At 32.0% G+C, this 24906-nt stretch overlaps 1 protein-coding gene and 1 long non-coding RNA gene across 2 annotated transcripts in view; one reads left to right on the top strand and one right to left on the bottom strand.

Moving 5' to 3' along the window:
* LOC118190105 (uncharacterized) overlaps positions 1–24906 on the top strand; it is a 120463-nt gene that overhangs the window by 91950 nt on the left and 3607 nt on the right. The window lies entirely within an intron of this gene.
* Positions 1523–22940, bottom strand: LOC118190103 (lewis-type alpha-(1,3)-fucosyltransferase-like). Its single transcript, XM_035360797.2, has 2 exons — positions 22690–22940; positions 1523–3604 (listed from the first exon to the last, which is right to left on the bottom strand). The coding sequence occupies exon 2, from the start codon at positions 3531–3533 to the stop codon at positions 2190–2192; it is 1344 nt and encodes a 447-aa protein (XP_035216688.1). The 5' UTR covers positions 3534–3604; positions 22690–22940; the 3' UTR covers positions 1523–2189.

Genomic DNA, 24906 nt, shown 5'->3' with positions numbered 1-24906 from the left:
TTAATGTTAACATAATTGAAATTTTTGTAATGTGCAAAGTACAAGGGAATTTAATATAGCCAGTTTTTTTTTTTATTATTATATTTACTGATACATCTAACAGATAAGATTCCAAACTTGTACCTGTTCTAACTAGAATATTTGCTGCTCATTCTGGAACTGAAATAAAGGTCACGTTTCTGAAACTCATAAAAAGTTTGGTAGGAGAAATAAACTCTATCGTTTTATAGTAATAATACAAATTTCTGAATGAACTTAACAACTGGCGTAGCTAGGGTGGAGCAAGGGGGACATCTGTCCCCGGGCGCAACATCCAGGAGGCGCCAAATTGATGATACGAAATTTTAGAATGAAATGTTTCCATCCTTGGCACACAGAAATGGGCGGAAAATCTTCAGCTGTCCCCGGGCGCTGAAAACCCTAGCTACGGCTCTGAAAATAACGTTCTTAAAGTTACAACAAAAATCGATTTTGAGCACAGCAAAGATGTTTAATTCCTTTTCTTTTCTTTTCTTTCTTTTTTTTTTTTCTAATTATAGTTTATACAAAAATGCATGCAATAAAATTTTCATGTTTATTTCCATATTTTTTACACTAAGGAACAATTTTTTACACTAATAAACAATTCTGATTGTTTACGAAATAAACTTTTCGTTTAATCCAAAAATATATTGTCTTACAGAATTAAGCTGCTTTCTCCTCAAAAAATTCTTTTGATTTGAAAAGGCTTGGAATCCTATTTCCTTTAACAGTTCTTACCCCAAATTTAATGAGAGTATTTTTGAATTTCCACTAAATTATTACGTATTCAAACTTTTTACGAGATTGCTTCAACATTTGAAAACATAAACCTTAGTTACAGAAGTAGATTTTAATGTTATTGGAATATAAAGAGCTGATCAATGTAGACCTGATAATTTTCTTTTTCTTTACATTTTATATTTGTATTTATTTATTTGTTTGATAGATAGTTTTAAACACCTGGAAGTAAATTTCTTCGGAGTGTTTACTGTTTTCAGATCGAGAATTTCGCCAGGGCGCGAAGTATTGCCTCCTGAAGGAATGATTGTCGATGAGTAAATAATCCAGTGAAATAAATACACCTTTACATGTTGAATTTTTTAGGTTTTAAATAGAAAACTGCATATCAAGATTAGATTGCAACTTCTTTTAAGTTCATAATTTTTGTGTTTTTTAATATTTTTTTCCAACTTTAAACTCTTTTAGATGTTAGACTGTGATCTAAAACATTTAAATTGCAATTTTTTTCTATATTTAAATGAAATAATCCCTTTAATAATTTTTTCCGTTAGCTTAGATAATATGAAAAGATATTTCATTATTATTTTATGTCAAATGAATATTATTTATATGAAGATCACTATTTTTGAATATTATTTATATGAAGATCACTATTTTATGCCAATAAAATAGTGTCAAATGAATATTATTTATATGAAGATCACTATTTTATGCCAATAAAGAAATGATATCTGAATTTACTTTAGCGATTGCAGATAAAGTACCTATTTTGTGTTACTCAAACAAAACAAAACAAATTTTTTTTCAAGTTATCAAAAATAAGAATAAGACCGTATATTCAGTTTTAAGACCTGCATAAATTAAAATAAATTCCATTTGTTTATGTTGGTTGAAACTCAAGCGAATTCCATATTAGGAAATTAAAAATAATTATATTATTCAATTTTGTAATATAAAAGTGTTAACTGAAAGAACAAAATTCCATCATTTATATTGCTATAAATAATAAGTATTTTGCTTAATAATTATCCAGCAGTACCGAATATCGAGATGGGCTGTGGTTTCAGTTAGTCTAGGCATTTGGAGTTTTGTCATATATTGCTTACTTCATTCTATCATAATTCAGTACTAATGGTTATAAGAAATACAGAAAAACTGAAATCGGGACTTAGAAGTGACTATATTGCCCTGCTTTCAGGAATAAACTTGCGTTCAGAATACTAGTAAATATAAGTTCTATAAGTTAAATTTGATATAAATAACATATTTCGGCACTAAGAAACAAACCCTACGCGTCCTCTGCCCAAAGCTCTGAAAGTTACATTTAATTTAAAAAAATCCAAGTCAGGTCAACCAATGAATGCATTTTCATTTACTGCCTGAAAGAATGTGAATAAAACAGGTATTGCTTAGAAAAGTACTATATTTTAAGAAAATAGTTTCGTATGGTACGCAGGAAATGCATATTTCTCCACTGGTTTTAAACCCGTATCTGTCCACCTTAAACAAGAATGGCCTTCATTCCACCAATCATTGAGACCATTAACTGTAGCAGGAGTAACAGGTTCATGCAATTTTTCACACAAATTACACATCCACGGTTGAAGATAGGACCGATACGTATTCTTCCAAGTGAAATATGATAAATATCGCGTATGATTCTTCGATATTTCCCACAAAAATTTCCCTAGTGCTTCTGGAGTGTCAAATTCCATAGCATTAATTGTAGAATTTTCTGGCACGATTTGAGAATAGTTTACACCACCGAATGTGATAGGAATTACATCATATTCTAAGGAGTTGAAGAGTTTTTCAGTGACATAGTCTCGACACAGAGCATTTTCGAAAGCTAAGTAAAATTTATACCGCCCTGCCATATCTAGATAGCATTTTTGCTTTTGAGCAGGTCTACAGTGCTCAATTCCACATCCACCAATTACGTCCACAGGATATATTTCTTTTAAACGATCGACATATCCTTCTCTGTTGCTATCTGTTCTACAATCACTGACGAACCACACGGCCTTGTTCTGCTTCCTCTGCAATGTATCAATACGGCGTTCAAAGTATGTTTCTTTTAAAGATGGTCTTCTACCAATAAAACCATACTTAACAAGGATATCGGAACCTCTCCTGTAGCTCATTGTCCAGTTGAATACTCCATCAAATCTTTTCAGATCTCTCACCTCTAGCCAAGGAGGCTCCATGGAATACAGAATCCATATTTGTTCGGGCAGTCGGACTGATGGAATGCTGTAGACTTCTAGATCACGGAGATGGAAAAGGACAGCATCTGCTTTGCCTATATCTGCAGGATCTCTGGAAACATAACAGCTGCTGACTGGACAAGAATAGCGCAAAAAGGTGACATTTCCCAAATGCAGAAAATAATAATGTCTAGGATTAAATTCACTGAAATAGGAAGTTGCCAAATATATCAATTTCGGCAGTTCTTTAGAAAATTCAAAAGCATGAATACTTTCTGAAGAAAATCCAATAATTCTAGCCTCTTCGTTGTAGAACTTTTTAACAGTGGGATCAAGATGGTATTCTTTGACTAAAGGAAAAATATCTTTTCTCTGATTGTGCTCCATAGCAACTGGAAACTTTGTTTTCTGTCTATGAAAAACTAAATTTTTTGAAGGAATTACAAAAGCGCTATTCAGGAGACAAAACAGAAGTGCTATGAAGAATAGTACTATCGGGCTGAACACTAGAAAATTTTTCCATGTGCTGCTGTTCGAAATACGGAGAAAAGTGATACGTTTCATCGTCTGCACTTCTTTTTCTTCTCCACTTAGAACTCTGATACTTCTTGGCAAGTTCTTAATCTCCTGAGCACCTGTAAAAATGTCTAATTAGTAATCGAACTTAAAATACCTAGTTATAACTGCAATCAAAATATCTCGATAACAACGTTGTGGTTTTTATTTTACAATGACTTTCGCTTTTGTATACATATTTGTACACTATGCTGTAACTTCCCATTAAAGAAAAATAATTTCTAAGTTTTTAAAAAATTTTTAGTTTATAAAACATTTACTTGTGCTTAAGTTACATTTAACTACTGCCTTAAAATTTTTATGCCTTATTTTTAGTTAAAAGTATTCATGTACATCAAACGCTCAAATATTAAGCTTAGTTTTTGACACTGTAGTTTTTGATGTTAGGAAGTATTACAGTCATCATTTACAAGATATTAGATTTCTAATGAATTTTTTTATACTTGAATTATAAAAGTTGTAATAGTTTTATTTAAAACAAAAAAACTTAGCGAACAGCAGGGAGGTAATACTTCTACGTTAAATAATATCTATGTACAGTTTCTAAAAACAAAATATTACATTGTCGTTTATTACTTGTTAAACATAATCTTTTATTTAGTTCACTCATTCTTTTACAATTCAAACATCTAAAAATGCATGGGATATAAAATTTCGAAGTTTTCGCATATTATAAAACAAATACATCGCCTCTTTTCAAACAAGAATTATAAAAAAATATTAATTGGATAATTGTAAATAATTATAGAATTTGCTAGTAGTAAAAGAATCATTGTACACTGCTAAAAAAAAAAAAAAAAAAAAAAAAAAAAATGGGACAGTCCTATATCTCCCGATCTACTGGGCCGATTGACAAAATTCAAACTGCATTCTTTATGTCTCGAAAGCGCGACTTAGGATATATATTAGATTTATATATAGCACTATTCTAACATAGGTATTTTGACACAAAATCGGACATTTTCTGAAATAACATACCAATTTTTTTACATATTTCGATTCTACGACTCAAATTACGCCTAAATATGAAATTTTGTAAAATTTGGAGCAAAATTTACAGAGAAATTCACAAATTTATGTTGGCACTATTTTGTCAGTTTGCGCCAAGAATAGTTCACTTGGCGAACTTCTTAATATATGGCAACCTAGTTTCCTTTCCCGTGAGAGGAAAAAAAGCCACGATCGTTCCTTTTTTCCAAATAATATTCTTTATATTGTATTTTTAATTATAACTTATTATTTTAAGTAATTTTTTCTTTTTCGAATTTCATTTTAATTGTTTAAGTTGCATGGTTTTTTTCCAATAACTGTTTTAAAAATTTCTATTTACCTATTCGAACTGCGTAAATAAAGGTGCAGCGTTTATTTTTTTTCAAATAGTTTTCTTTATATATATTTTTTGTCATAGTTATTATTTTAGGTAATTTTTAAATTCTTATACTTTTATTTTAATTGTTTGTGTTGCATTGTCTCTTCAGATAATTGTTTTAAAATTTTCTATTTATTCCTTCGAACTGAGCATTTTAAATAAATTTTCCAGAATTTGATTTTATTTATTTGAATTGCGTTTCTTTCGGAGGAATACTTTGTAACCCAGATTACGATGCGTTTGAAAACTGAATATATTAAAAGAGCAAATACAGTAAAGCATAGTTAACACGCCTTTCAATGTTCCGTTCAGAAAAGATATATATAAATAAGAGAGATGTATAACCGACATTTTAACTTAGGATGACTTGCATACACTGCTTTAAACAGTTTTATCATTGTGCCCATTGCTTTACACAATTTTATCCTACATTTGGTTCCTTAAATGTTATTCATATTTTAGTAAAATATTTTATTTTTGAAATCGTAAGAACTAAATATCATAAGATTAAAAAGTTTTAAATTTAAAAAAAATACAAATACTAAATTTTACCCAAAAATTTATTTTTTCTTCTCTTTTTCTCCCACAAACAGCCAAGCGGTAAAGTCGCTGAACACTGGTAGTTCACTCAGGGGTTCGAATCCCGGTAAACGGGCTGGTTACATGGGTGTTTTCGTGGATTTTCTCATGTGTACCGTGTATGCCAGCTGGTTTTCCTTTGAAAGTTCTTCACAAAGGCATCCTTCCAAGGCAGATAACCCTGCTTTGACGTAACTTAATAATCCAATTCAATCCATTTCATCAATATTTGGTCAGAGCCTTTATCAGTCTTTAGAGGCTAAACATTTTGAAGATATGAAATGAAAGAAAAGACTGGTTTCATCAAGAGGTTTTGGTTTATTTAATTATGACAAAGCACACTAGGGCTATCTCCCTAAGGGGAGGGATGCCTTCGTGGAGGACTTTCTAAGGAAACTGGCTCGCATACGCGTTACACATGGGGAAAACCACGAAAACGCCCATGCAGCCAGTCCGTTCGCGGGATTTGAACCTCGGACCGAACTACCAGAGTTCAGCGACTTTACCGCTCGTCCGCTGTTTCATCAGGAGGGAAAAAAAAAACGCCTTTAGGTGACATTCACATACAATACTGGATAAACCCTGAATCTTCAAATAATTCGACTGAGAAAATCATGGGATTCTCCATTTATGGTACGATATGATGTTCTATAACGTAATTTAAATTTATACAACCATATAGTCTAAAACTAGTCGCTCTTCACTTTAATCTGCAATGATATCGTTTTTGTTTTTTCTGATAACACAAGCTCAATTGATGGTATTTGCTGGTGTATACGCCCAAGTGTTTTCTCTTTGAACGCCTAAATTCTTTGAAGTAACCTGAAAGTATATTCAAAAGCGTCCAACTTTTTGAAACATCTTGGTATGTCTAAGAGCCAAATTTTCCCTGCAAATTTTTGCTTGCTTTTCTCCCTAATCTTCTTCTTTCCTTCTACAGTTATTTTAAGTGCTCACACAAGAAAATTAAGAATTTTCGATTGCTAGATTTTCATAAATTTTGCATTCTTGTCAATTTTTTAAAATATCCATTGCATCAACTGTGTTTCAGCTGAAGACAGCTTTTCATTTTCTAGACATTTTAACTATATACAAAGTATAGAGCAAAGTCCAAAGGATAAATATTTTAATAAAGATTTTTTGCTAAATGACAAAGAAATAAAACAGTCCAGCAGTGTTTCTTCTTCACCACCGAGTAACCCGATTCTTATATCGGCTGAAACAATCTAAATCATATTAAAGATCATGTTTTTTTTATACAATCTATAACGCGAGGGAAAAATTAGCTTCTTAAAACATTTTTCCTAAGAAGATTAATATAAAAGATTATATTTATATATATATTTTTAAAGCTGGGACTTGAACCAAACTGTCAAACTTTTAAAGTTTAATTTACATGGTGGTTATAATTAAAGGTCCAATTTGAAATGGTCATAAAAGGAAAACTACCGGACCAAATGTTATTAAACTTGGGAATCGTATATAGGAGGTTATGGGAATTTATTTTCCGCGGAAAAAAAAAAGTGTTCAAAAACTCACCACCAGGGGGAAAATGGCGCTGTATACAATATTGTTAAATGAAATAAGACACGAAAACATCTGTTTAAAATGCGTTTAATATTTTCCGAAACGTGTTACAAAGCAGGTTCAATGTAGCGTCCAGCATTTTCCGAAAGTCAGTTAAATCCTGTTACTGCATTCTCGACAGCAGCTCTTAGCATATCAGGAGTAATGTTACGGACATGTCAGTGTATCACATTTTTCATTTCTGCCAAATTGTTTAGATTATCACCATAAACAGTGCTTTTGAGATAACCCCATAACCAAGAGTCACAAAGGTTGAGGTCTGGTGGAAAGAGGGGAAGTGTTGGCCTATAAGACTTTCATTCGTGAAATGTTGCCTAAGTAACTGTGCGACACGCGTGAGGTGGGGCCCAGCCCTGCATAAAAATCGTAGTATCTAAAATGCCACGTTACTGCAGTTCATGTATCACGAAATATTTTAACATTGACTCTAAGTGAGCTGCAATCACAGTGGTCCAGCTGTCGACTGCTCTTCAGAGAAAAATGGTTCAGTTATAATACTAGCTGTCATTCAACACTAAACGGTGTGGAATGACTGCTATGCAATCGAATGCAGTAGGAGAATGCAATGGAACTAGATAGATAACATGAGGGATTTCTTTGGCCCAAATCGATTAAAAGCGTTTTGAATCAGTATCTTCATGTTTTAGTGCCGAATTCAGATTTCAAAAATTACTAATTAGCGATCTGTAAGAAAACGATTTCCAGATTGTACGCACTTGTGCGAGTGATTTGCGATCTCACATTTTCTAATCGCTAATTCATGGTTTTCACAGACGAATTTCTCACTTACACGGATGGCGCACTCGACTTTTATTGAATTTAACGCCTTTAAATGGTAATTTGCTTACTTCAAAGTTTCTTAAGGTATACAACATATTAAACCCGTGTAACAAAAGGTTAAGTTAGATTCCGACCCATATTTCGTTTAACAATATTGCATACAGCGCCATTTTCCTCTGGTGGTGAGGTTTCCAACTTTCTTTTTTTCGCGGAAAATAAATTCCCATGACATCCTTTACACGGTTACAAAGTTTGATAACATTTGATCCAGTAGTTTTCTTTTATGACCGTTTCAAAGTGAAATTTTAATTATAACCACCCTGTATATTATTAAATTTTAATTTGAAGCTATGCGTTATATGTATACCATGCGTAAGATTTTCGCTTTTATGGAAAAAATAAAGAATCGAAGCAAATATACTTAGGATATAAGACCAAAACTGAAAAAATTTCCCCTCCCTCCGAAAATAAAATATTGAAACTTTGACCATGAATTTATTGAATTATCGAAATATTCAATTTGACTTATCTTCTTAGTTCCGACAACAATTCCGTCAAAAATTCCGAATTACTGAAGCTGAAGTAAAAGGTTTAGTATATATTCACTGTATGTTAATAAAGTAATAAGAGTGTAACAAAAAACAGATTATAGAATTTACGCTGATGCAACTATTTGAATGCACAACATGTAATGGAAGAGAAGGCTTGTAGAGATCTGTTTTTGACATGCCTCTAAAAGTAGATGTTATACTCCTTTTGTCTCTTCAATGTCAAAAACGTTCCTTTGAGAGGCCTTTAGTTTTGGGGAGGAAAAAATCATAAGAAGACAAATTTGAAGAACATGCAGGACAATTGAGTACACATACTTATTTTCGGAGCACAAGCGGTTCTCCGATTGGTTATTGAATAATGAAAAGATGCATTGTCATGCAATACAAAACATTTGGAATACGTTTTCTGACTGAAAACGTAAGATTAAAAGTCATCTGCTTAATTCACAGCCATTTACAAGTCAACTACTCGGGCAATTGCAGAATCGTTTTGATCCTAAGCTTGTAAGACAAACGTAATATCACTGGATTTAAACACTTCTTTAATCTTCCGAGAACGTTCCTTCTTTAACTCATATTCCAAGAATATTAAGTGAATACAATTATTGCAAAAGAAATTGAATATTCATTTGCACTACGGCTTGGTAGTTTACTAACAAGTTAACAAAACTTAAATTCTGCTTTTTGTGTCTAAGAATACAACAATATTTTAAATATTTACAAATAAAATATTAAATTGGCGATTTAATTGGAGCCTCACCAGTTGCCTAGCATATGAAGATTGTTAAATACTAATTGTTTGTTGCGAAGTCTAACCCAGGCTTGCATGGTTGGTTTTCGTAATTTTCTAGGTTCTCTTTACAAAGGTTCTCTATGAAAGCACCTTAATCAAATAGCTCCCATGTTCTTTCTATGTTCAAATAACCAACTAACCTAGTTTAAGCGCGATTTCCAAGGGAAGTTACTAGCAAAACCCGAATACTCATTAAAAACCATGTAGCTTGCCAATCGGGAGTAACATGAAAGATACGGTGCCAATAATTGAATTGCTGTTACGGTACGCTGTTTCTAAACTTAGATGGTCATTCCTTAATTAAATAGCCCACCAGCGGCCGAGCGGTAAAGACGCTGATCATTGGTAGTTTGGTCCGAGGTTCGAATCTCGCGAACGGGCTGGCCGCATCGGCGTTTTCGTGGTTTTCCCCATGTATAACGTGCATACGAGCCAGTTTACCTTAGAAAGTCCTCCACGAAGGCATCCCTCCCTTTAGGCAGATAGCCCTCGTGTGCTTTGCCATAATTAAATAATCCAATCCAATCCTTAATTAAATATAATTGATTTGTAACTTCTACTGGAACTGACGGTAAGAATTGAAGTGCAAATAAATAATATCGTGTGCGATCTTGATCAATATAAAATTTAAAATATTTGCATAGAAAAATATTTGCATTCAGACAGAAAGTTTTTTGAAATATTTGGAATTACTTTATAAGAAGGATTTATTAATAACCGTAATAATTACTTATTATATTACTGATGATTAGGATTCAGTTCTTGACAATTACATTCTAAATTAGAATTTTAAGGATATAATGAAAATTCGCTGCGCACAAAAATACATTTTAGGATAAAAATGAGTTGGTTTTTATGTTTTAAAATTTCTTAAATTCATTTAATAAACATCGTATCCTCGTTGTTAATTGAATCCTGAATGTTGGGTGGCGTTTATAGAATTCTTCTTACTTGTCTACAGAATCTGCTGACTTATATAGCCATTAAGTAGCTGCAGATCATTTCTACATAACCATTGAACTTCCATTAATTCAGTCTCTAGAGGGCTGTAAGTTTATATCATAATTTGACTTTTATAAAAATGATTATTCTAAATATTATGTTTCTATAAAAATATACTGTGCTTTAAAAATGTGGATGATAGTATCAGCCGCTCTTTCAGCCACTTCAAAAGCAACAGTTTGTTTAGAAATAAATTATGCAGTTAATGTCATAAAATTCAAATAAATATCAAACTAAAATTCTCAGTTTTAGACAATTCGATTTAAACGAAGTAAAGTAGCAGACGATAAAACGCCGAAGGTAAAAATTTACTCTTATTTTTTTAAAAAAAGGAAGGTAGAGAGAAATTTAAAAAAAATAGTTAAAAATTTAAATAATATCATCTATAATTTAAAAAAATAGCTTTTCATATAGTATTAATAAATATTTATTACGCGTCATTGAGGGAAAAATGTCATATAATTAATTATCCGTGAAATCTTACTTGAAATTTAAGGTTAAAAATAGCTGTGGCAATTCATTGTAACAAAAATCCATAGACCACATTTGGCGTTATTATCGCTCAAAAAAAAGATGCCAAATTTCAAAACTCGAAAATATGTAAATTCGTGTATATCTTAGAAAATTTTGAATAAAAAAGTCTAATTTTTTGCAGATATGCTTAAAAATACACCTACTTTAAGATGATGGTAAAAATTTTATAGGTTATAATTCAAAATTTTTTTCGAAAAATTTATAAAAATTATTTAAATATAGAAATTTAAAAAATAAAACACAAAAAATGGATAAATTTTATTTGGAATGAACCTAAATTTCGAAATGTGAGAGAAAAAATCAAAAAAGTTTAATAAAAAAAGAGATATTAATAAATATTTGCCAAATTCAATTAACATTGAGGAGCTAAAATTTTGAGAGCTAATATTTTAAAAACTACTCGTACGATTTTTACAAAATTTGGTATTCTGGTATAATTTGAGACGTAGAATCGAAATATGGAAAAAAAGTGGTATATTATTTCAGAAAAAGTCCGATTTTGTGTCAGAATACCTATGTTAGAATAGTGCTATATATAAATCTAATATATATCCTAAGTCGCGCTTTTGAGACATGAAAAACGCAATTTGAATTTTGTCAATCGGCCCAGTAGAACGGGAGATATAGCACTGTCCCTTTTTTTTTTTTTTTTTTTTTTTTGGAGCAGTGTACATTGTTGAAAGATGATTTTTCTTCCCTGTACGAAGCAAAAGAAGTATGTAATCCCGAAAAATTTCGAGTATCATATTTCAACGAAAATATCCATTTTGACCATTCTGGAATCCATTTGAAAGATATTTTTGCATGGCATTTGTACGTATGGACATAATAAAAGAGTCTTTTTTTTTTTTAAAGAATTGTAAAATGGGTTCAGAAGAGATGTTTAAAGACGTACGTACGTACGTATTTATTTCGCATAACTCAAACACGAGTAGAACGATGAAACTTTGTATAGGGAACTGTTATAACATCTAGCTGTGCATCTTCCTTTTCGTTGCAAGCGGCCGCACCAAAAGTGTATATATATTTATTAACTTTTATATACGCGTTCTGTTACCAGGCCCAAAGAGCTCAGTTTTATTATGATTATTATTATTATTTATACTATGTTGGTAAACTGTGCATCTTTAGCTTTAAAAGTTATGCTTCTGTTAAGGTTTGTATGTCTTTAGTTAATCTGCATGCAATAGTTATAGAATTGTCAAGAATTTAAAAGTTGTTTAAGTGGTGCTAAGCCTAAGGGCGCCATTTGTTTATATTTGAAATTCTTAGTAAAATAGCGAATTATGTCAGTTTGTTCCCCAACATCAATGTCTTTTTTGTTGACTGGAACCAAAAGTAAACTTTTTGTGCACCAAAAAATATGTCTTCCTGCCCGCTAGTCGAATTGGTTGTTTTTGCGTAGAAATTCTAACCCCCCACTCTTTTTAACACGTGTTGGGTGTTTCATTTTTTTTTTCTGTATTTTACAATATTTAATGATTCATTTCTGTGTAAACACTGATAAAACATTCCTGCGTCAATTAAAAAGCTAACGCACATGTTCATTTTTATTTAAAAAAATTTCAATATAAAACAATGAAATAAATTTTAGTTTTATTCCAATTTAAATAAAAATATATCTAAATGTGTAATTTTATCGTATTCGAAATAGTGCCAAACCTGGTTATAAATATACATTTGATTATTTGGACACAACAAAAGAATTAGAACCTTTTGGTTATATATTATAAATTAAAAATCAAAATTAATTTTCTTACATGACAAAATTAGTTTTCAAAAAATGTGATATTAATTCAAAAAACTTTTTTCTGTTGTTTCTCGTCCAAATTTTTTGGATTACTGCTATTTTTTTTTTTTTTTTTTTCCAGCAATGAAGTTTGTTTAGATCTAATTTCAGTTTTAACCCCGTGCAAGGCTTTGTTCCTGTTGGCTTCTCCTGAGCGTAATATCAGACCACCCCTAGTGGTGCACTATGTGCAATGTTCTATAAGGGCTAAATGAACGATCGGTTAGGCTATTCATAATCCATGAGAAGTAAGTATCCAGCCATTTCAGAAAAAAAGGGGGGGGGGGAGCCAGAAAGAAAGAAAACTTAGCTCACAACCTTCTGCACTATTAATGAACATTCATTTGTTTAACTATTTCTCTTAATTATTTCGATTTTATTTTAAATTTGTTCTTAATTTATTCATTTTCATTTAAATTTTACGACATTTTAATTCATTAGTTACCTTAATTATGAACATTTTATCCCTTTATGTTTTATTTGGTTATTCATTATTTATTGCTTTATCTATTATTTTGCTCTTGCTTTATCTATTACTTTATTATTTTATTTGTTAAAAATAATAATTAATGCAGAAAAAATTTCCAGATTGGGGATTAAACCATAAAATCGAGGGGCTATGGCGTAAAAGAAACAATGTATTAAATGAATATCCCTGAAATTGGGAAAAATAAGATAATGCAGCAGAATCTCCTTGTGGCTGTCTTCGAACTCTCGAGAATAAAGATTTAAAAAAAAAATAAATAAAATAAACTATTGCCCAAAAGGGTTTTTAAGGCTTTTTACGCTCATCCTAAGCTCTCGGTTCTCCTTTTTTTGTCTTTGGCTTTATTATTACCGTTTTCTTCGTAGTTACGCCACACACATTAGAATTCCCGATGCAGCGTTAAATGTTAGCATATATTTGACATTATCTACAGAGAAGACCATTTGAGGTTTTTATGTGAAAAAATGACATTCTGATGTGTAACTACTGAAAGTGTTTCAAGCGAAAACATGTGCAATCCGAACTTAGAGCTACAATAATTAAAAACGGCCACTTTAATAACCCCCTTTTTCCCCAAAAAACACTTTGTTTATATAAAATGCTAACTAGTATATTCCTGTAGACAATGTTAAGTTTTAATTTTATTTATGGTACTTGTAGTGTTATTATTTGGAACTAATTAGACATTTATAATTTCAGTCTTTACTACAGTTCTTCTTCTTCTTGTTTCCTTACCAGAAATGTAAATGAGTTACAGAGTATTTAATTTAAGGTTTTGGGATTGTAAGACAGAGCGTGTTTCTGCTTGTCAAAGTCATCTTACTTCCCCTCCCCCCCCAGTGGTGGACACTAGCCATTATAGTCGTTGGCCATACTAAGACTGGAAGCAGTGGTCACTTTATGACTGAGGCATATAATAAATAAGTCGGCCACCGTTATCACCTATGAAAGGACAGACAATTTATATCCATGCCTTTTCCAGGATTCGAATTCGGACCCTTCGGTACCACAGTCACAGACCACTTTCCCGTCTGAACGATGGTCACATTACTTTAATTCTGCCATTTCGGTTAAGTATGTAATTATTCGGCTTTGCGTTATTTGCTGCCGACATTTAAACTTTTACGCTAGTTAGGGTTTTGAGCCAACTTTGCTTAAATTTAATTATGTATTCTTTGACTACTAGTCTATATTTAAAATTTAAATTTGCCTGTTATTTTAATTACATTGCTACAAGTGGTGGTTAATGCTGTAATCGTAAGAAATACATTTATGTCAAAGTTTGTGTTTAAATAAAAAGGTTAATTTCAGATGCAGCTATAATTCGCTTTATGTCTGTTAGGAGTTTGAAACTAGTTTATGCTACCAAAGTAAGTTTAAAATTTAAATTTTAAACTTGCTTTTAATTTAAAATTTCAAAAGTTTTTAAAAAACAAAAGTTTAAAAACTTCAATTTGCCTGTTACTTTAAATACTTTGCCACAAGTGGTGGTTAATGCTGTAAGCGCGAGAAGTACATTTATGTCAAATTTTATGTTTAATAAAAAGGTTAGACTTCGTAGTTAATTTCAGATACAGCGATAATTACTTTTATGCCCGTTAGGAGTTTGAAACTAGTTTATGCTACCAAAGTAAGTCAAACTCTATACACTAAATAGACGTGCTTCGTTGTTAAAGTATTGAGAAACTGCTTTATTCATAATTTGACTTTCTTGTTGATGCGAATGTAATCGCACAGCCCGTATTACAGTTTATGTAGCTGGCCACGAGAGGGCGCAGCGTTTTTTACTTTTAGCATGTTATATTTTTCTTACCGCATTGCGGATTTTTGAGATAGATGTAGTGGCAACCAAAAAAGAAACATGATGAATGTTCTAATGTAAGCATACAATTCTTGTACATAGATGTAAATAAAGCTTCTGTGTGATAAAAATGAAAAGGAATTCCAAGCGTTCCTGTGGATATTTATTAAGAAAGGTAAGCAAAATTTCACTTATCGATGTTATTAAAATGTAAATAATAAGAATAAGAAAAAAGATCATAACTTGCAACATGGTGCCGAAATTCCGAGATAACAGTGATCTTTAGATATATTGTGATTTAAGTATTTATTATTGTTCGATTAGTGATTGAATATTGATTATTAAGATGGATAAGTTAAAAGCACTAAAAAAGAAGCGAGGAATGTTAAGAGCATCAGTAACAAGACTGATAGCTAAAATGGAAAAGGAAATAGAATCGGATAATATTAAATTTGATTTATTAGAAGATGATTTATCCATCTTAAATGAAAATGAAAACGATATACTAATATTGAACACTGAAATCGAATCTATCCTAACAGATGAAAAAGAGTACGAAACTGAAATACAGGATAGCTTGGAATATAAAAATAAAATTACCTTGTGTAAATCGAAGATCAGTAGAATATTTAGAAATAGAAAATGTATTAAATTAAACGAGTTGCCATCTAATTCTACTACTATAGATACGGTAGAGAACACAAATACAAATGGCGCTAAACTTCCGAAACTAACCATAAATAAATTTAAAGGCGAAATATGTGAATTTCAAAGTTTTTGGGCTCAATACGAATCTGCTATACATAATAACTCTGCTTTAAAGGATGTAGACAAATTTAATTACCTCACATCTTTACTAACGGACGCAGCTTTAATGTCAATAAAGGGATTACCGTTAGTTGCCGAAAATTATGCTAAGGCAATAAATATTCTGAAAGAAAGGTTTGGTAGAAAGGACATTTTAATAAATGCACATATGAATCGTCTGCTGAATTTAAAGGCAGTTAAAAAAATAGATGATATTAAAACATTACGTAACTTATATGATAGCTTAGAAATTGAAATTAGAAGCCTTGATTCCCTTAACGTTACTTCGAATTCTTACAGCTATTTGTTATGCCCACTGTTAATGAGGATACTTCCTAGCGAATTGGTTTTAGAGTTTAATCGATCTTTAACCCCTGACACAGAAAGCACAGTGACTAACATTTTGGAATTTCTGAAGAAGGAAGTTGAAAGCAGAGAGTGTACGTTTTTCCAAACATCGCCAAACTATTCCGAGTTTAACATTAGAACCGAACAACATAAACATCAATCGCGAGACCTTATTAAAAGTGAGAAATATCATACTGCCTTCAAAAACAAACATTTTGTTCCAGCAGTTGCGTCGTTGAATACGAATACATCAACAGCCGATTGTATATTTTGTGGGAAGATAGAAAATTAATCTTTGAAACATTCTACTTCAAACTGCGCAATTCCAATTGAGGAAAAAAGAAAAAAATTAAAATTGGCTAACAGATGCTATTTATACTTTCGTAAGTCTCATACATCTGCCCGTTGCAGCTCGGATATACGCTGTGATTTATGTTCATTAAGGCATAATACTATTTTACATGATAATAAATTTGAAAATAAACGGGAAAATAAAGGTGAGCTTAAAACAGACACAGTGGTGGCGTCAATTTCGGAAAGAGATAACAAAAATAGGGTTTATTTACAAACTGCAAATGCAATAGCTTTAGATCAGAATGGAAGAAAAAATGTAAGACTCATTTTCGATTCTGCCTCTCATAAATCTTTCATCCTGACAGAAGTATCAAAACAATTAAAATTAAGTGTTGTGGGGAAAGAACTTCAGATTTACACCTTCGGCTCTACTGAGCCTACAGTTAAAAGGCTAAAACAGGTTAAGGTTATTCTTAAAGATATATGTGGACCTGGGAAAATAATAATTGAAGCTCTTGAAACTCCAGAAATTAATCAAGCTCTTATTGGTATACCAGGAAAGGAAATACTTAATTATTGTAAGGAAAATTCGATAAGACTTGCTGATGCTACAGATATAGGTGTCCATAACTCTCAAATATCAGTATAAATTGGTAATGATTATTACTGGAAAATAGTCACTGGGAAGGTTAAAAGATTATAAAAGGGTCTTGTTGCCTCTGAAACCTTATTTGGTTACACTATAAGCGGAACTGAAGCATTAAGTAATGTTTCTACACTTCATTCCAGAATTACGGTAATGAATGTTGTTGAGAATACTTCACATCCACAGGATTTAGAAATTAGTGCAGCTCTAAAAAGGCTATGGAATTTAGATGCAATTAGAATACATGACTATTCAACAAATGAGAATGACACTGAAGTTATGCGTAGATTTGAAGAAACTATTGAATATAAAACCAATCGTTATGAAGTTTCATTACCTTGGAAGGACAATATGAACAAAATAGGTAGTATTATAACATCGCCTTAAACAGATGGAACAGTTTACTTAGAAGGTTTAAGAAAAATCCTGAAATTTATGACAAGTATTCAAGGGTAATTGAAGATTATCTAAATAAAGGAATAGTTGAAAAGGCTCCGAAGAATTCTGAAGAAAACATCTATTATTTGCCACACCATTGTGTAATCAGAGAAGATCACGATTCTACGAAATTAAGGGTCGTATTTGATGCTTCCTCGCATACTCATGACAGTCTATCTTTAAATGATTGCTTACATTCAGGACCAAATTTAAACCCTGAATTATTAGATTTGCTAATTAAATTTCGTCAACACAAAATAGCATTTGCTGCAGATATCGAAGCTGCTTTTCTACAAATTCTGTTGAAGCCTGAGGACAGAAATGCGGTAAGATTTCTTTGGACTTCAAAGGAAAAGGAGCAACCGACGATTTTAAGAATGACGCGTGTAATATTCGGAGCAACATGTAGCCCATTTTTACTAGCAGCAACTATAAAGCATCACGCAAGAAAGTTGAAAGCACAATATTCGAAGATCTGTCAGCTTCTTGAAGAAACTTTTTACGTAGATGATTTGATTCATGGTACAGATGATGAAGAAGAAGCTGCGGAAATTTATGAAGATGTGAAAAGAATTATGATGCTTGCTAGTTTCAATATGATAAAGTGGAGGAGCAATAACGCCCAATTACATGCGATTTAGAATGCAGCTGAAAATACGAAGTTTAATGTAGACGGAATGAATAGCACTTTGTTAGGATATATTTGGAATCATGAAGCAGATAAACTGAAATTTCGAATCAAAGATGAATTACTCAAGGATCCGGCTGAGGAAATAACAAAGCGGAAGATTCTTCAAGTTGCGGGCGAACTATACGATCCTATCGGTTTCATATCTCCCTTTGTTGTTGCAGCTAAAATGATGATGCAAGAATGTTGGCAAAGAGGTTACCAATGGGATGCACCACTTGATCAAGAATTACAGAATCAATTTAAAACCTGGTATAATGAAATTCCTAAATTAAAAAATGTTGAAATTCCAAGACATTATTTCAACAATCTGTCAAAAGGAAATCTGTGGAATATTCAATTGCACTGTTTTACAGATAGTAGCCAAAAGGGATATGGTGCCGTTGTATATCTGAGATACAATGAAAATGAGTTAACAAAAACATCATTTGTTATGTCCAAAGCAAGAGTTGCTCTCATAAAAAGGGTTACGTTACCTCGACTGGAGCTTTTAGGAGCAGTCATAGGAGCTCGACTCATCACATACATCCGACATTCGTTGAAAAACATAGAAATGAAGATTTATATGTGGACAGATTCAGAAATTGTATTACATTGGGTCAAGGCTGATTCGACAAAATGGAAACAATTTGTACAAAATAGGTGTCTAGAAATCCAAGAGAAAACTGATCCAGATTGGTGGAATTACTGTCCCAGCCATGAGAATCCTTCGGACTTATTGACGAGAGGACAAAAGGTAGAAACCCTTTCAAAAAATGAACTGTGGTGGTATGGCCCACCTTGGCTTGTCAAAGATAGCAGTGTTTGGCCCAGATCTTTGAGAAATTTTAAGGAAGATGATAAAATAACAAATTCTGAGAAACGAAAAGGAAAGAAGCAAGAAATTTTAACAGCAAACTGTATTGTTGAAAATATCATTCCTATCGAGAACTTTAGTGACATAAAAAAGGTATATAGAATAACATCTTATGTTTTCAGATTTATCAATAATTTGAAAAACCTAAAACTAAGAAGAATTGGACCTGTTAAGGCTGAAGAGATGAATGAAGCAGAGAATTTCTGGATCAAGAAAACTCAAGAAGAAAATTTTAGAGAAGAAATAAGGAAATTAAAGATGAAACAAAGCATACATAGTTCGAAAATATTTACATTAAATCCATTTGCAGACTCAAATGGAATACTCAGAGTAGGAGGAAGGATTCAAAATGCTGGGTTAAGCTATAATCAAACATACCCAGCAGTACTACCTGAGAAGTCTCATTTCACAGATCATATCATTAAAGATTGTCAAGAAACGCAAGCACACGGTGGTGTAGCTGAAACTTTAACTCAAATTAGGGAAAAATTTTGGATACTTAAGGGTCGACAGCGTGTAAAGAGTAATATTAACAAGTGTGTGATTTGCTACAGATTTAAAGCTAAGCCACTAAGTCAGGATATCGCTCCTTTACCAATTGAAAGAATAACAGAGGCAAATCACTTTGAAGTTGTAGGACTTGATTTTGCTGGTCCTATGAGTACAAAGGATGAAACTGGGAAAGCTTATATTGCTCTGTATACATGCGCTGTAACCAGAGCAGTGCATCTGGAACTTGTGTCTAGTCAAACAGCAAACAATTTTCTGTCCTTTAGAAGATTTATTTCAAGAAGAGGAGTATGTTGAATAATATATTCAGACAATGCAAAAACCTTCAAAAGAGCAGACAAGGATTTACAACAACTATGGAATACTATCAAGGACGCAGAAGTTCATTTTGGTAATAAAGGTATTGAGTGGAAATTCAATGTGGAGAAGGCGGCTTGGTGGGGCGGTTTCTGAGAAAGGCTTGTTAGATCTATTAAGTCATGTTTGAAGAAAATACTCATGAATGCTTCACTTAAATTTGAAGAGCTGGAAACAGTTTTAATTGAAATTGAGGCGATATTGAATTCGCGTCCACTGACGTATGTTTATAATGAAGTTGGAGAACCAGAACCGCTGACGCCAGCTCATTTTCTAGTTGGACGAAGACTGACATCCTTACCATCTGGCAAAATTCTTGAACCTGATTCAACTAAAGAAAATTTAACAAGGCGATATAAATACCGGCTAAGGTTTTTAGAAGAGTTTTGGAAAAGATGGAAAAGAGAATACTTACTTGAAATTAGAAACGTAAAACAAATTCAGAGAGGTAATGCCGTAACAGATCTTTTGAAAGGCTCTGTAGTTCTAGTACATGAAGAAAAATTACCAAGATTATTATGGAAGATGGAAGTTGTACAGGAGTGTCATCCAGGACGAGATGGGAAAATAAGGGCTTGCACTGTCCGTTTAGCTAATGGAACTCATCTTCGTCGTCCTGTGCAGTTATTGTACCCATTAGAAATGACTTGAACTCTTTGAACTGAATACAATGAACTTAAATTGCGAACACTGCATCTATGAACATTTAAACTTGTAGAACATTAAAAACATTCAGTGTTTAAGATAACTTCAGAATCCAATCCTTTGATGAACCAAGAGTTCATTGAGGGGGAGGATGTTACAGTTTATGTAGCTGGCCACGAGAGGGCGCAGCGTTTTTTACTTTTAGCTTGTTATATTTTTCTTACCGCATTGCGGATTTTTGAGATAGATGTAGTGGCAACAACAACAACAACAAAAAAAAAAAAAAAAAAACATGATGAATGTTCTAATGTAAGCATACAATTCTTGTACATAGATGTAAATAAAGCTTCTGTGTGATAAAAATGAAAAGGAATTCCAAGCGTTCCTGTGGATATTTATTAAGAAAGGTAAGCAAAATTTCACTTATCGATGTTGTTAAAATGTAAATAATAAGAATAAGAAAAAAGATCATAAGTTACAACAGCCCGTATTTAATAGCGTTATTTCGGTTGATAAAATAAAAGGTAAAACATATCTTGCTCACTATTAGTTTCTCAAACATTATCCAGACTGCGACTGGTGGATTCAGTAAAAAGAGCACGGTTAGTTAAGTAATAACGTCAATTATTCCAAACGTTTTTAAGTATGGAATCATAGATACTGATTTCAAACTCCTACTTTATTCTACCCACTTTCTACGTGATCAGTAATTAGATAAATAATTGCATATATTCATCTTATTTACTCCAATTTGTCAGTAATTTTAATCTGGAATTATTCATTGTATTTGCATTTCTGCCCTTGAGCACTCAATTTCACACACCACCTTCCTCGTGTTATTGCAAGTTTGATCAACAAGGCAAGGAGTTCAGGATCTCTTTCGATCTGCAGACTGGAATATATCATATTTTGTGTACGTGAAGTTTTGCATTTCTTGGGTTATTCTGAGGTATTCCTAGTAATAACCTGCATTTTTAGAGCTCAAGCTAGAGTAGCAGTTGCTGTTGACTGCATTTTACTTCACAATTTTTTGTGTCTCTCATATTACATGTTACCCATTTTTACCAAATAGACGTTAACCCAGAGAAGACCTTCGCTATTAGACCGCTAGAGATGGCTATTAGTCTCGAAATGTCATTTTGCGTCGAATCACTTGAAATGTCCGAATCTTTTTTCAAATTGTTGCCACCAAATATTATCGTTCTCAATTATATTTAAAGAAACTAAATAAAGAAGAATCTGCATGAATGTGTGTATGTTTTTTGCAATGTGAAAAAAGGTACCTAGAGCCATCAATTTTGAATAATGTAAAACTCCGCCCGAACATGCACACCTGAATTTGTTTTATTGTCTATTTCGTAAAACTTTTAACGAATTTTTGATTTAAAAATTCAACAATTTCAAAACGAGCAGTGTAAGGAATAAAACGTTTTTATCTCCAGCGCCAGACTGCCTATGAGAAATTCTAAAGATATGCTGTTTTTAAATATATTTAGCCCAATGTAGTGTTAGCTTAAATGCCCTTGAATCGTGTCTGTAACTGAAAAAAAAAAAAAAAAAAAAAAAAAAACCGCATGTTTGGGCGTAATACAAAACCTGAAAGAGTTCATATTTATTATTTTTTTCCCTTGTTTTATTTTTCTTTCTTTAAATGAACCTCTCACGGGAAACGTCTGACTCATTCTTCAATATTCGTAAAGTTCTGATTACCATTACACTTTTATGTTCAAATTCTCAGTGCTTAATTAAGAAAGCACAAAATGACCCAATAAATTTAGGGACCCACGCTGTGATCACTGCTCAAAATTTAAAGAAAATAATAAACAAATAAACAATGGAAATTATATAACATAAATTCTGAAGTTACAGAATTCCTTAATATATATCTGAACATTTTTACACAGGACAGCATAAAATCTGAGCTATTAGCATAACAAATCTTACATATACACTCTTAGCAAATGGAAGACATTTAAAAAATTCCAAAATGAATGAAAAATGACTGTAGCTTTAATATTTCATAAAAGAAGTTGGGTTTGGATTTTTCGCCGCCTTCGCATTCACTTTCAACAAGATAAAAAATCAGTTATTTACAAATATTTTACTTAGTAATGTTATTAGGTAAAAATCCATGTTAAAAATAATTCCCCCCCCGTTTTAGAACCTTATATTTTGAGATAACAAGGAAAAAAAAAAAAAAAAAAAAAAAAAAAAAACGCACAACAGAGACAGAATTTTCATAATCATATAAAAATTTACAAGGCTAGCCGGGAAACTACATACCTGAAACTGTGACTTTTTGGAGGTACTAACTAAACTGCAGAATGTAACTGTGGCAGATGCAAGAACATTCTGATGGCATCTGATCCCGAGAATATACGGAATAGCACCGGAAATGTCACTTTCAATCATTGTCCAACAAAAACGGGGAAACGGAAAAGCATAAGCATAAAGCATAAACGGACACCAGAATAGAAATCAGACGCAAAACGCCACACCGCATCAAAACGAAATGATTGATTGATTACAGAGAAGTTGCAAAGGCAGAGAACCTTTCAGAAACATCAAACATTTATATTCAAAACAAAGTAAATAATAAATCATGTCAGTAAAACTTGGAAAAATGTAACTCACGCATTTCAATATGCAAACGAATGTGCAGTGTATGCTTATTCAGAACAGTGTATGCTTATTATATACTTATAGGACAATGGTACACCCAGTAGCATTAAATATACAGATATACATTATAACAAAGATTCTAAAATTCGAATGTTTGCACTTTTTTCATCATTCAAATCTTTTGAATTATAACTTAAATTATAACAAAAATCGTTTAATCTTTTAAATCGAAAATATTATTTTAACTGAAGTCAAATAAGAGCGTTCATTAAAATAAGAACCCAGTTGTTACATTTGAGTTGCACCTGAATCACCAGTATCTCCTTAAAGAGACAGTTCATCAGCGGTCCAGGAGTAAAAAATTAAACACTGGTGGCTCGATCCGGGTTTAGATACCGACGAAGTGGAGTTTTTCGATATGAGTACCAGACAGTTTCCCTTAAAATTTCCTCCACGTATCCTTCCTCTTTCGCAGACAGGCTTCGAGTAGCTTGCTATAACATAAATAATTCTAATCATTAAAGACATCAGAATTTAGTGCTTTGATGAATTATTAAAGTAAACAAACTTACTTAACGAGATTTAATTTAATTAAGCTTAGTTTTATCCATCTAAATATCCTACCATCCGTACCTGAAAGATTACTCGGTTTTTTAAAAAAATCATGTCGAGAAAATGCACCTCAATATAAATTTAGTTTATATGTCATCACAAATACAACTGTATTTTTAAAAAATGTATATTTAATATTTTTCTTTAAAAGCAGATTTCAAATTTGGCTTCATTAATAAATTTTAATATTTTTTTTTTCCTTTTATGATTATTCTCCTAACATGAAGGATTCGTCAAATTCGATAACCTTTTGGGATCATTAAGATTCGAGAAAATTTAGGGTTTGCCCCACCTGCAGTATTAAGCGGTGCACAAACGGACGTTAATTTTTATTTGTATTTATGACTATGCTATGTACATATTTGTAGATAGCGATATAGGAGAAGACAGACCACATTTTACTAGATATTACCTCGAAATTTTAGATGAAGAATATACAAAATTGTTAAATTAATAATTATTGTTGTTTTAAAAGAGAAAAGTGTTTGTTTTACAATCCGTGAAACGCTTAGATTTTTATAAGAAGATACACACATTTTTGGATGTTAAAATTTAAAAATAACGAACATGTGCAGCGGTTTAAAAAAAATCTAAGAATGAATTGATAATTCATTTAAAAGATTTTTTCCGCTTTCTGACGGTGCAAACACTGAAATACTAGAATTAGTTTGGCCTTTGAATGAAGATATGCGCGAAGGACACACGAAAAACTGTTTCGAATTTAGCCAAAAAAAAAGTTTGAAAAATTCGCTTCGAGGTGGACACATTACAGTTTAGGCAATCTGCGTGCTTAAATTTCTTAGCTTTGGGGCTACGTCGCAGCTCTATGCGATACACACACAGCTATGCGATTCACAAACAAATTATCTTTTTATTATTATAGATTACAATTACTTCCAAGTTTTTAACTGAGGGCACATAAATCTATATTCCTTTAAGTTTGTAACATTTTTATGTTGAAAGCATTTGTTTTAAAATGACTCAAGACGCTTTTTTAAACATTATTTCACTTAGATGGGGTAAAAATGTATGCGACAAATACGTTCCTCTAAAGGTAGCATGCACACTTGAGCTGCCCAGCTCTCAAACATTTCGAATCCCGATCCTGAAAAATATGTCAAAAAATTGTAATGCTGCTAGAAATGTGCACGACTTTTTCATAACAAAAATAAATACGGTGAAAATCGTTTAGCACGAAACTGAGGGGACTGAAATATTTTTTCGTGTTAAAGGATATTGAAAAAAAAATTCCAACAAAATTAAATT

The sequence above is a fragment of the Stegodyphus dumicola genome, chromosome 8 (assembly GCF_044657685.1).
Source record: "Stegodyphus dumicola isolate Sdum_Otavi_A_Nest chromosome 8, ASM4465768v1".
In the NCBI taxonomy this organism is placed as follows: domain Eukaryota; kingdom Metazoa; phylum Arthropoda; class Arachnida; order Araneae; family Eresidae; genus Stegodyphus; species Stegodyphus dumicola.
Note: the sequence above shows the minus strand (reverse complement) of the source record. Positions and strands in the feature narration are given on the sequence as shown.